At 44.5% G+C, this 12,418-nt stretch overlaps 1 protein-coding gene across 1 annotated transcript; it reads right to left on the bottom strand.

Annotated features, from left to right (window-relative positions):
• Nucleotides 1-2,123: 2,123 nt before the first annotated feature.
• DEFB136 (defensin beta 136) lies at nucleotides 2,124-2,807 on the bottom strand. Its single transcript, XM_055579688.1, has 2 exons — nucleotides 2,753-2,807; nucleotides 2,124-2,296 (listed from the first exon to the last, which is right to left on the bottom strand). The coding sequence occupies exons 1-2, from the start codon at nucleotides 2,805-2,807 to the stop codon at nucleotides 2,124-2,126; spliced, it is 228 nt and encodes a 75-aa protein (XP_055435663.1).
• Between the last annotated feature and the right edge of the window lie 9,611 nt (nucleotides 2,808-12,418).

Here is a 12,418-nt window from a genome sequence, read left to right as displayed (position 1 = left end):
AAAGCAAAGAAGAACTAAAAATCCTCTTGATGTAAATGAAAGAGGAGAGTGAAAAAGTTGGCTTAAAACTCAGCATTCAGAAAACTAAGATCATGGCATCTGGTCCCATCACTTCATGGAAAATAGATGGGGAAACAATGGAAACAGGGAGAGACTTTATTTTCTTGGGCTCAAAAATCACTGCAGATGGTGACTGCAGCCATGAAATTAAAAGAGGCTTGCTCCTTGGAAGAAAACTTATGACCAACCTAGACAGTATATTAAAAAGCAGAGACATTACTTTGCCAACAAAGTCCATCTAGTCAAGGCTATGGTTTTTCCAATAGTCGTGTATGGATGTGAGAGTTGGACTATAAAGAAAGCTGAGCACCGAAGAATTGATGCTCTTGAACTGTGGTGTTGGAGAAGACTCTTGAGTCCCTTGGACTGCAAGGAGATCCAACCAGTCCATCCTAAAGGAAATCAGTCCTCAATATTTATTGGAAGGACTGATGCTGAAGCTGAAACTCCAATACTTTGGCCATCTGATGCGAAGAACTGATTCACTGGAAATGACCTTGATGCTGGGAAAGACTGAAGGCAGGAGGAGAAGGGGATGACCAAGGATGAGACGGTTGGATGGCATCACCAATACAATGGACATGAGTTTGAGTAAGCTCCAGGAGTTGGTGATAGACAGGGAAGCCTGGCGTGCTGCAGTCCATGGGGTCGCAAAGAGTTGGACATGACTGAGTGACTTAACTGACTGAAACCACTTAAAAATGGGACTGGCATGTGGTCAGCTATTGTTATTAGGCTTGTGCGTGTATGCTCAGTTGCTCCTCTGTCCATACAAGTTTTCCAGGCAAGAATACTGGATTAGGTTGCTATTTCCTACTACAGGAGATCTTCTTGACCCAGGGATAGAACCTGGGTTTTTACAATTGGCAGGCAGATTTTTTACCACTGTTCCACCTGGGAAGCCCATTATTAGGTTCAATGGATGTCTTATACTTGGGCCTGTTCAGTTCAGTTCAGTTGCTCAGTCATGTCAGACTCTTTGCGACCCCATGAATTGCAGCATGCCAGGCCTCCCTGTCCATCACCAACTCTTGGAGTTCACCCAAACTCATGTCCATCGAGTCGGTGATGCCATCCAGCCATCTCATCCTGTCGTCCCCTTCTCCTGCTCTTAATCCCTCCCAGCATCAGGGTCTTTTTCAATGAGTCAGCTCTTCGCATGAGGTGGCCAAAGTATTGGAGTTTCAGCTTCAGCATCAGTCCTTCCAATGAACACCCAGGACTGATCTCCTTTAGGATGGACTGGCTGGATCTCCTTGCAGTCCAAGGGACTCAAGAGTCTTCTCCAACACCACAGTTCAAGAGCATCAATTTTCAGTGCTCAGCTTTCTTCACAGTCCAATTCTCACATCCATACATGACCACTGGAAAAACCATAGCCTTGACTAGACGGACCTTTGTTGGCAAAGTAATATCTCTGCTTTTCAATATGCTATCTAGGTTGGTCATAACTTTCCTTCCAAGGAGCAAGCCTCTTTTAATTTCATGGCTGCAGTCACCATCTGCAGTGATTTTGGAGCCCCCCAAAATAAAGTCTGACACTGTTTCCACTGTTTCCCCATCTATTTGCCATGAAGTGATGGGACCAGATGCCATGATCTTAGTTTTCTGAATGTTGAGTTTGAAGCCAACTTTTTAATTCTCCTCTTTCACTTTTATCAAGAGGCTTTTTAGTTCCTCTTCACTTTCTGCCTTAAGAGTGGTGTCATCTGCATTTCTGAGGGTATTGATATTTCTCCCAACAATCTTGATTCCAGCTTGTGCTTCTTCCAGCCCAGAGTTTCTCATGATGTACTTGGGCCTGTAGTCATGTATTAATCAACTGATTTTGAATTGGATGTGGGAATTACTTATTGGAGATTGGAGGGCAGAAAAGAGAGTAGGAATGCATATTGCCACAATGCTCCTTTAAGAAAGCATGTCTGAAATTTTGCCAGTAAATTGGTTATAATCTGGCCCCCTTTTGTTACCCAGAGCCCAGTCAACCATCCTTACACACAAATTAGAGGTCTCATCCTTTTAGCCATTTGTGTATCCTTTTAATTGGACACATGAGGTGAGGGTCACGGTAAGTTGACTTGAGGGGGTTTATTAACCTTCAGTTTTATGCAGCAAGACAGTACATTGTGACAGAAGGCGACCCATTTCCATCCCAGTTTACAGCCGAAGTAACAATCTCCGCCAAGTTGAGTGCAAGTACGGACTGTCGCTCCATTGTTACTAAACACACTGTTCCCTGAAGGAGAAAAAACACATACACACAAAAGAAAAAGCGGTCTTCACGAGCCTGGGGGAAATCTTAGGGCTGTCCTCTCTTTCCTGGTGAATGGCTTCTCAGTTTGGGATTTTCCTTCTACACTCCATCCTCTCACCTGCTATTACATTTTGGCGAGGGCCACTGAGTCCAGCGCTAACCAGAGGAAGCCGAGGGAAACAGGATTGTAAATAGCTGGACAATGATCTATGCATGTGGTGAAAAGGGCTCCCCTCTCTTAAGCTGTGGCAGACTTTCAGGAGGTAGCAACAGATGATCAGGGCAGGGGCTGAATAACACTCAACCAGCTCTTGCCTCTAGCACCTCTGCTGACTGATACAGTGGTCTCCCTGCTGGGCTTACACCAATAGGGCTTTTCAAGTGCCTCAATCCTCAGAAGGCCCTCAATTTTCATGACCCATACCCATCATTACTTACCTGAAGGCAATGAGATCACGAGGAGGAAGAGTAACCCAGAGAGACGGAGTCTCATAGTTGATGAGGACACAGAACTACAGCTTCCTGGGGGTGGCTATCTGGGAGGCTCCTTTATAGTGCTGGGCAAGGCTGGGTGGGGCTGGACACTGGCCTCATTCTATCTGGAGGGATACCCAGGGGCGACAGGCTTTTTCAGGATTACAGGAAAAGGAATCCCTGGGCCATTCTGTGTGGCTTCCTCTTCTACAAATCATGGGAGGGCAAAGGACTCAGTCAAGGTAGAAGAAAGGGAGACAGTAGGTATCATCATGCTCAGCACTGGGCACTATTCCTGTGTCACTTCAAATGGACACTGATGGGAAAATGGCAGGGAAATGTCTGCTTGTTCCTCCCATTCTTTGCAGTCCCACTGAAAACACAGGAGCCCAGAGAGGCGATGTGATAAAACAGGTTTAACTGAAGGCCAGAAAGGATGTCAGCAAGAATTTACAGTGTTCCAAGAAGCAAAGGATCTCAGGGTGTCAACTGGTGGCCTGACCAAGAGTTAGGTAGGTGTTCAGACATGGTGAAGAAGGGAAAGCTTATTTGCCTATTGGAGGCTTGCGCTGCAGGGAATCTCACCTCCCAGAACAGTTCACTGAGCGACTTTGTTTTCTAAATGGCTGATGTAGAAAGTCAGCTGGACTTTGGGAACCAGTTCCGGGGAAGGTTCTGTTTCTGCAATGGGTGAGTTAGAATTCTCTCCTGGCCCCTGAGAGCAGGAAGACCTGGTTCAGGGTTGGCTGCCCTCTGTTAGGAGTAGAGCAGAACAACGCTTCCCTGGAGCTAGAGGGACATGGTTCCCGGGAAGGGTCATTAGGTCTGCCTCCCTGGAGGGATGGTGGGAAAGAAGAAGGCATGAATTTAGGCTTTGTTCTTGCCCCTGAGCCAGGCTTGTACCTGAATGATCCCAGACTGTAGGATTCTGAGTCTGTAAAGTGGCAGCAGAGCATAGTTTTATTGGTTACACTCTGTTTTGCTGTCACAGGCCCCCTTGGATGAATTATTTAGCATCTCTGAGTTTCAGCTTCCTCTTTTCTTTCTTTTTTCTTTTTCTCTTTCTTTCTTTCCCTCTTTTTTATTTTTAGGATAAAAAAAATTGAGGTAGAGTTGCTGTACAATATTATGAAAGTTACAGGCACACAATGTAGCGATTCCCAAATTTGAAAGGTCCATTTCTAGTTATTATAAAATATTGACTAGATTTGCTGTGTTGTACAACATAGTCTTGTATCTGATTTTATACCTGTTTGTACCTTTTAATTCTCTACCCGTAGATATGCAGATGACACCAACCTTATGGCAGAAAGTGAAGAGGAACTAAAAAGCCTCTTGATGAAAGTGAAAGTGGAGAGTGAAAAAGTTGGCTTAAAGCTCAACATTCAGAAAACGAAGATCATGGCATTCGGTCCCATCACTTCATGGGAAATAGATGGGGAAACAGTGGAAACAGTGTCAGACTTTATTTTTCTGGGCTCCAAAATCACTACAGATGGTGACTGCAGCCATGAAATTAAAAGCCGCTTACTCCTTGGAAGGAAAGTTATGACCAACCTAGACAGCATATTGAAAAGCAGAGACATTACTTTGCCAACAAAGATCCATCTAGTCAAGGCTATGGTTTTTCCAGTGGTCATGTATGGATGTGAGAGTTGGACTGTGAAGAAGGCTGAGCGCCAAAGAATTGATGCATTTGAACTGCTGTGTTGGAGAAGACTCTTGAGAGTCCCTTGGACTGCAAGGAGATCCAACCAGTCCATTCTGAAGGAGATCAGCCCTGGGATTTCTTTGGAAGGAATGATGCTAAAGCTGAAACTCCAGTACTTTGGCCACCTCATGCGAAGAGTTGACCCATTGAAAAAGACTCTGATGCTGGGAGGGATTGGGGGCAGGAGGAGAAGGGGACGACAGAGGATGAGATGGCTGGATGGCATCACTGACTCGATGGACGTGAGTCTGAGTGAACTCCGGGAGTTGGTGATGGACAGGGAGGCCTGGCATGCTGCAATTCATGGGGTCGCAAAGAGTCGGACACGACTGGAGCGACTGATCTGATCTGATATCGCCCCTCTGCTCTTCCCTCTCCCCACTGGTAACCACTATATATATTCTATCTGTGAATCTGCTCTATTTTGTTATATTCCCTAGTTTGTTGTATCTTTTAATAAAGATTCCACATATAAATGATATCACACCATATTTGTCTTTCTCTGTCTTATTTCAGTTATTATAATACCCTCCAAGTCCATGTTGTTGTAAATAGCAAAATTTTATTCTTTTTTATAGCTGCATAGTATTTCATTGCATGTGTATATATTTATATTTACATATAGCATAACTTTCTTAATCAATTTTTTTGTTGTTGATGGGGCTTTGCTGGTGGCTCAGCAGTAAAGAATTTGCCTGCAATGCAGGAGATACAGGAGACATAGGTTCAATCTCTGCATTGGGAAGATCCCCTGGAATAGGAAATGGCAACTCACTCCAGTATTCTTGCCTAGAAAAATTCTATGGACAGAGGAGCCTGGTGGGCTACAGTCCAGGTGGGTTGCAAAGAGTCAGACACGACTGAGCACACAGGCATGTTCTGTTGATGGACACTTAGGTTGCTTCTATAGTGCTGCTATGAACACTGGGGTGAATATATCTTTTTGAATCAGTGTTTTTTTTTTTTTTTCTTTCAGATAATCTTCCTTTTCCCTAAAAGTGCACTGTAAGAGGTTTTATTTGAGGATGAAATGAGATAAAGCTTACAAATTGCATTGTGCTCTTTCCTTCTCTTCCTTATTCTTTATTAAATTCTGCCACTATAGCTGTGTTTCTTTCTCTTCTGTGGACCCTCTCCAAGAGACTTCTTAGTGAATGCAAGACATCACTGGGAAAGTTTCATCCTGGTTTACAACAGTGGGTATGGTTGAGGACGTGGCTGCAGGTTGGAACAGGGATGGGAGAGAGACGGTGGGCGAGTGGACTAGAAGCACCACGGTCAGTGCTAGTTCAGGGCTGAGGATTCCCTTGCAAGATCCCAGGAAAGGCTCCCAGGAGACCCTTCAGTGGGCATATGATTCCGGCCCATAGAGCCCAGGCCATATGCTAACCATCTGCTATCATAGACATAGTGAGACCATAGCATAGACATAGACAAAGCATAGACACCTCATTCTTTCAGAGATGGAGGAAACAAGGCTCAGATTTGTGAATGGACTTGCACAAAGGAAGGAAGCAAGTTGTGGGCTGTGCTGACATCAGATATTCAGCTATCTTGATACTCAGTTCAGAACTCTGTCCTTCATATATTTTAAATTGTTCAATTGTACTTTAGGAAAGATGGGAAGTATGAACCTAACATTTTCTAAATACTTCTGAGTCCCTCCTACATACAGTTCTGGAAAAACACAGATCTAACATGTGTCTGGGAATCAGTATATGTTCAGGACAGACCCTTTCCTTTCCATCCACAGATGTCCTATTAAATCACCATTCCAGCCTTTGGAAAGGAGTTTCTCTTAAGTGAGTTAAGTGTTCCCACCTTCTGCTTGAAGTCTTGTTGAACAAAGCTGCCAGGGAAACAGAAATGGCTTCATTCTCTTTTATTTAGTATTGCTGTGTTGGTGCTTTCTTCCTTTATCTTAGTTTTCTAGAGTTTTCATGCTCGCCTTACTATTGTCTTTACCTTTGAGAAAAAATGTTCACTGCACATCCTGCTGCTGCTGCTGCTAAGTCGCTTCAGTCATGTCCGACTCTGTGCGACCCCAGAGATGGCAGCCCATCAGGCTCCCCTGTCCCTGGGATTCTCCAGGCAAGAACACCGGAGTGGGTTGCCATTTCCTTCTCCAATGCATGAAAGTGAAAAGTGAAAGGGAAGTCGCTCAGTCGTGTCCGACTCCTAGTGAGCCCATGGACTGCAGCTGACCAGGCTTCTCTGTCCATGTGATCCAGGCAAGAGTGGGTTGCCATTTCCTTCTCCAATGCATGAAAGTGAAAAGTGAAAGGGAAGTCGCTCAGTCGTGTCCGACTCCTAGTGAGCCCATGGACTGCAGCTGACCAGGCTTCTCCGTCCATGTGATCCAGGCAAGAGTACTGGAGTGGGGTGCCATCACCGCACATCCTACCGAACCTTGATGAATTACTCTGTCAAATTGAATTATGCTTCCTTTTCAGTTGTCTCATTTTACTAGTCAGACAGTTCCTGAATGCAGTGACTTCACTGTTTATTTTTTTGCATGGGAAAATTTATTTTCTCCTATGGTTTTTATTTTTAAATTTTATTATTATTACATTATCACAACTACATTAAAAATTATTTGGCTATTAAAATTATACTTTTCTTTTCTATTATTGTTTATTACAGGATATTGTATATAGCTCCCCATTCTATACAGTAGGGCCTTGTTTATTATCCATCCTATAGGTAATAGTTTGCATTTACTAATCCCAAACTCCCAATGCATCTCTTCCCTCCCTCTTGGCAATCACAGTCTGTTCTATATGTCTGGACATTTACAGACTCCACCTTTTTTAGAACAGTTTTAGGTTCACAGCTAAATTGAGTGGAAAGTTCAAACAGCTTCCTCCTGTCAATCACCCCTACCAGAGTGGTATGTTTGTTTCAAATGATGACACCCCCACAGTGACATATATTATCACTCAAAATGTGTACTTTATGCTAAGGTTCACCTGTGGGATTTATGTTGTCAGCTTTGACAAATGTGTAACATTTCATCCCTCTTGTAGTATCATACAGAAATCTCACACCAGCCTAAAAATCTTCTGTCCTCTGGCTGGCTCTTATTCTTAAACTTTTAACATAAAATATTGACAAAAGATGAAATTTAATACACATAAAGAAAAACACATCACAGACTTAGCTCAGTGACTGAATATACAGCAAACACTGTGTAACCAACCACTCAGATCAAGGAAACAAATGTTCTCCAGCACCAGGGACGTCCCATGCCCCACTAGTGACTGCAGCCCACTCCCTCCCCTTGTGGGAGACAGCTCAGACGCCAGGTGTGCGGACAGGTGATGTATGGACACGTGGCGTGTGCATGCCTGGTGTGGGACACGTGGTGGGCAGATTCGTGACGGGTGTACACGTGGTGCACAGATGCCTCGTGCTCAGGCACGTGCTGCGTGCGGGTGAGGAAGGCCAGTGGAGGCACGTGGACCCAGGCACGCCGATGGCTCTGGCTCGCACCAGACCTAGGGACTGGGACCAACAGTCACCCAGGTGTGGGAAGCATGCCAAAGTGACATCCTAGTGGTTTCTCTGAGGAGGATGCTCCGGCGCCACCCCCCCAACCCCCGCCCTGTTGATTTTAAAGGATTTTCAGGCTTTTAAAAAGTCTTCACGCCCCCATTTTTTCCCCTTCTGGCTGCTAGGCCCGAAAGCGATGGAGCCTGCGGAGGCGGGGAGGAGAGAGCAAAGACTACATTCTTACCAATTATTCTTCTCAAATATTTGCTTTTACTGCCTGCTACAGAGGTTGGCCTTTTACTAGAACTATGCATCACAGAGCAGTCAAGCTATCCAGGAGCAGGAGAAGATTTTCAAGACAGGTAAGCGCTAAAAGGGCTTCCCTGGTGGCTCAGTGGTAAAGAACACGCCTGCCAGTGCGGGAGATGCGGTTCCATCCCAGCGTGGGGAAGATCCCCTGGAGGAGGCATGGCAACCCATGCCAGTATTCTTGCCTGGAGAATTCCGTGGATAGAGGAGCCTGGTGGGCTACTCTTCATGGGGTTGCAAAGAGTGGGACATGACTTAGCGACTGAACAACAACAAGCGGTTAAAAAAAAGTAAGGCGCAGAAATAAAGATGCCATCAAAGTTGCATTAGTTTGTGCCATGCCAGAGCTTGAGATTTGTGAGAACCATGGAAATGGGAGTATGTTTGGCTGAAAAAGCTTACAAAAGACTCTGTATATGGGGTCCAAGCTCAGGTCCTTCAACTCAGCTCTCCAAATGGGAATAAATGAATGAGAATGGTTTCTTTGACAATTCCCACCAAAACTTCTTTTCCGAGGTACAGGCAGGCTATACGTTTTAGTGCAAAGAACCCAGACCTTAGCTTCTGATAGATTCAAGTTGGCCTCTGTGCTCTGCTGCTTCTGAGATACGTGATATTGGATAAGTCACTTAATGTGTCAGAATTTCGGGGTCTTCATCTGTAAGATGAGAATCAGTTGTAAGTTGTTGTGGGACAAATGGAGATGACACAGAGAAAATACAGGGACTGTGGGTTCTTGGAAGAACTTTTCTTCCTCTTTGTATGAGGAGAAGAGACAAAAGTGAATGGAAAATGACTTGGCCATATCTGTATAATATTATGAGTCAAAAGAATTGTGAGGGGAGAGGGATGGGAAGACAGCAGGAGAGACTTTGGCAGGCTGGCACTTCCCTAGTGCCCTGTGGGTTTTCATTGAGACTTGTAGAAATTGAGTTTCTCTGCAAGATGCCTCCTTGGTCTCCACTTCCTCACCCCTGATGGAGTAACTGAAAATCCGGTTGTTCAGGAAGGCACACAGAACATGTTTTGATTGGAAAAAATTTAGATGAGGGTCAGGGGTGGATGTTCAAAAAGTATTTTTCCCCCAGGCCTGTTTTCTGAGGGTACTGCTTTGCCAGGTCTCCCCAAGGAATCTTGTCCCTCTTTCAAAACAGAATCGTTATGTTGCTACAGCCTCAATTGTTGGAATGTTCTCTTTTGTGATGTGCGGTCTGCTGTACACTGGCCTTCATGGACTGCATAATACTCAGGATATTCAAATTATAATAAATACTTTACCCAGAAACAAGTTGGAAGAGATTCTGTTTCCTATATGAAAATCCCTGGGATTAAAATAAGGTCTCCCCATCACACCAATCCTGGAAGATATCAGTGGACACAGATCTGTTATACCGTCTCTTCTGTGGTTAATCTGTGAGTCTTGGGAACCCAGGAATACCGAGCGCTAGTGCCCCAGGTTCCGACCAGGAATCCAAGGTCTCACAACAGACTGCAGGGTCACAAGGTTTAAAGATGCATTTGCCTAGACCAGTCCTCCTGTAGGGTCTTTGTTCCCATGTCCAACTCATCCCTAGAAAACCTGAGGGTGTCAGTCCTAGGGAAGGCCTGAGGCACATTGCCATGGCCCAGCTCAACATACACCCATCCCCTTAGGTGGAAGCACATTGTCAAATGGAAGATCAAGGTCAATGAAAGGAGAAAGCCTTTCAGGTGTGATGAAGGGACATGTTTCTGATCCTAGAACTTCCCAGCAAAAGATGGGAAGAGCCTGTTTCAAGATGGGGTGGATATTGGGGTTCAGTGTGGCCCATTCTGCCATATAGGGCTGATAGGAGAATCCATGGAAGTCAGAGGGTAGGAATCCATTGCTGCCATCTCCTTAGCAACTGGGGGACATCAGACAAGAGGAACAAAGGGTGTGAGCACAGCAGCTTCTCTGATCACTGGGAAATTTGACCTAAACCTTGGGTCTTCTAGGGCATGATCCAGAACCCTCCACTCTTTCACCAGGTTCCTCTAACTGTGTGTTGGGGTGGGACTTAGAGTGAGGATTAAGATCATAGTTTCAGTGTGTCTAATAGCCTGCAAGCTCTGAGCAAGAACTTCAGACCAAAACATAAGTTCAAACCCACATAGGAAAAAAAGTTTAACCAGCTGGTTACATATAACCATGACATGAGGATACTAAAGAAATCCCTGTTTGGACCTGGAGAAGTTCAGAGAGGAAAGGGGTCTGGTTGTTGCAAGCAATCAAGAGACACTTCTGCCTGGAAGGGGCTGTGTAATCAGGTGAATCCACGATTGCCTTTAGCAAGATTTGATTATGTTTGGAGTCTTAGGACATTCTGTGAGGAGATGCTGGCTTGGAACTGGTCCCTGGCCATATACAAGGAAGAATGTTCTCAGTGCTTTCTTTCAAGATCAGATGCCCTTATGCCACTGGCCAAATGCCCAAAGTCCCCTGGGCTAGTTTGCCTTCTTCCTTAGCTTCAGACAGATTGTCTATAGAACATGATGCTTTCCTTTGGGTATTTGAGTCTCTTCCTGGTCCTTGAATTTCCTAGCACAGTTGTAGCAAACAGGGCTGTCCTTATCTTCGTGGATTTCTGTGAGGGCTGTGAGAAAGGCAGTTCTACCACACTGGTCATGGACCTGGTGTGTGACAAATTCTCAGCCTTACTCATGACTCTGAGCGGATCAGCAGCCCACCCTGTCCTTACTCAGACTCGTGTCTGTAAGAAGTGAGTTACAGACCCAATGTGGGGAGAATACAGAAGGGCTATGATCACTGTGAGTGTGGAGGGGAAATCTAGCATGGTGCATGGAAATGGAGAGCTCTAGAGAGCAGGAAACCAGGAAGGTTCAGTTCAGTTCAATTCAGGGTGGCCAACATTAGTGGCGCTTTATGCCAGGCCCTTTGCTGGGTTCCAGGGACATAAAGAAGATTCCTGTCCTCACTGGTACATGGCCCATAGGTTATAATTTTCATATAATGAGGAAAAGTTGTGAACAGGAATTATGTACAGGATACTATGGAAACTTGGGGCACCAAATTGAGCTTTGAGAGAAGCAGGGAAGGCTTCTTGGAGAAGATGAATCTTTTAGGGTAAGTAGGAATTATCCAGGAAGTACAGGAAAGAGTGCTCTAGGAAAAATCAATAGATCCACAGATCAGGGCACAGAGGTATAGAAAAGTCTGGTGTGTGCAGGTATGAACACATATTTAGGTGTCACTGACAGGTGGGATGTGGTTACAAATGAGGCTGGTGAGGGAGGTGGAGCCAAGTTACAAAGGGTCATGAGTGAAATTTTATTAATTTATTTAATTTTATTTTTCATTGAAGTATAGTTGATTTACAGTGTTTTGGGTATACAGCAAAGTGATTCAGTTATACCTAAATGTATCTCTATGCGTATATCTGTTCTTTTCAGATTCTTTTCCTTTATAGGTTATTAGAAGATATTGGATATAATTTTCTGGCAATTTGATCTCTGGTTCCTCTGCCTTTTCTAAAACCAGCTTGAACATCTGGAAGTTCATGGCTCACATACCGTTGAAGCTTGGCTTGGAGAATTTTGAGCATTACTTTACTAGCATGTGAGACGAATGCAATAGTGTGGTAGTTTGAGCATTCTTTGGCATTGCCTTGCTTTGGGATTGGAATGAAAACTGGTCTTTTCCAGTCCTGTGGCCACTGCTGAGTTTTCCAGATTTACTGGCATATTGAGTGCAGCACTTTCACAGCATCATCTTATAGGATTTGAAATAGCTCAACTGGGATTCCATCACCTCCACTAGTTTTGTTCATAGTGATGCTTCCTAAAGCCCACTTGACTTCGCATTCCAGGATGTCTGGCTCTAAGTGAGTGATCCTACCATCGTGGTTATCTGGGTCATGAATATCTTTTTTGTATAGTTCTTCTGTTTTCTTGCCACCTTTTCTTAATATCTTCTGCTTCTGTTTGGTCCATACCATTTCTGTCCATTATGGTGCCCATCTTTGCATGAAATGTTCCCTTGGTATCTCTGATTTTCTTGACGAGATCTCTAGTCTTTCCCATTCTATTGTTTTCTTCTATTTCTTTGCATTGATCACTGTGGAAGGCTTTCTTATCTT

Source organism: Bubalus kerabau, chromosome 4 (assembly GCF_029407905.1).
Source record: "Bubalus kerabau isolate K-KA32 ecotype Philippines breed swamp buffalo chromosome 4, PCC_UOA_SB_1v2, whole genome shotgun sequence".
NCBI lineage: Eukaryota > Metazoa > Chordata > Mammalia > Artiodactyla > Bovidae > Bubalus > Bubalus kerabau.
Note: the sequence above shows the minus strand (reverse complement) of the source record. Positions and strands in the feature narration are given on the sequence as shown.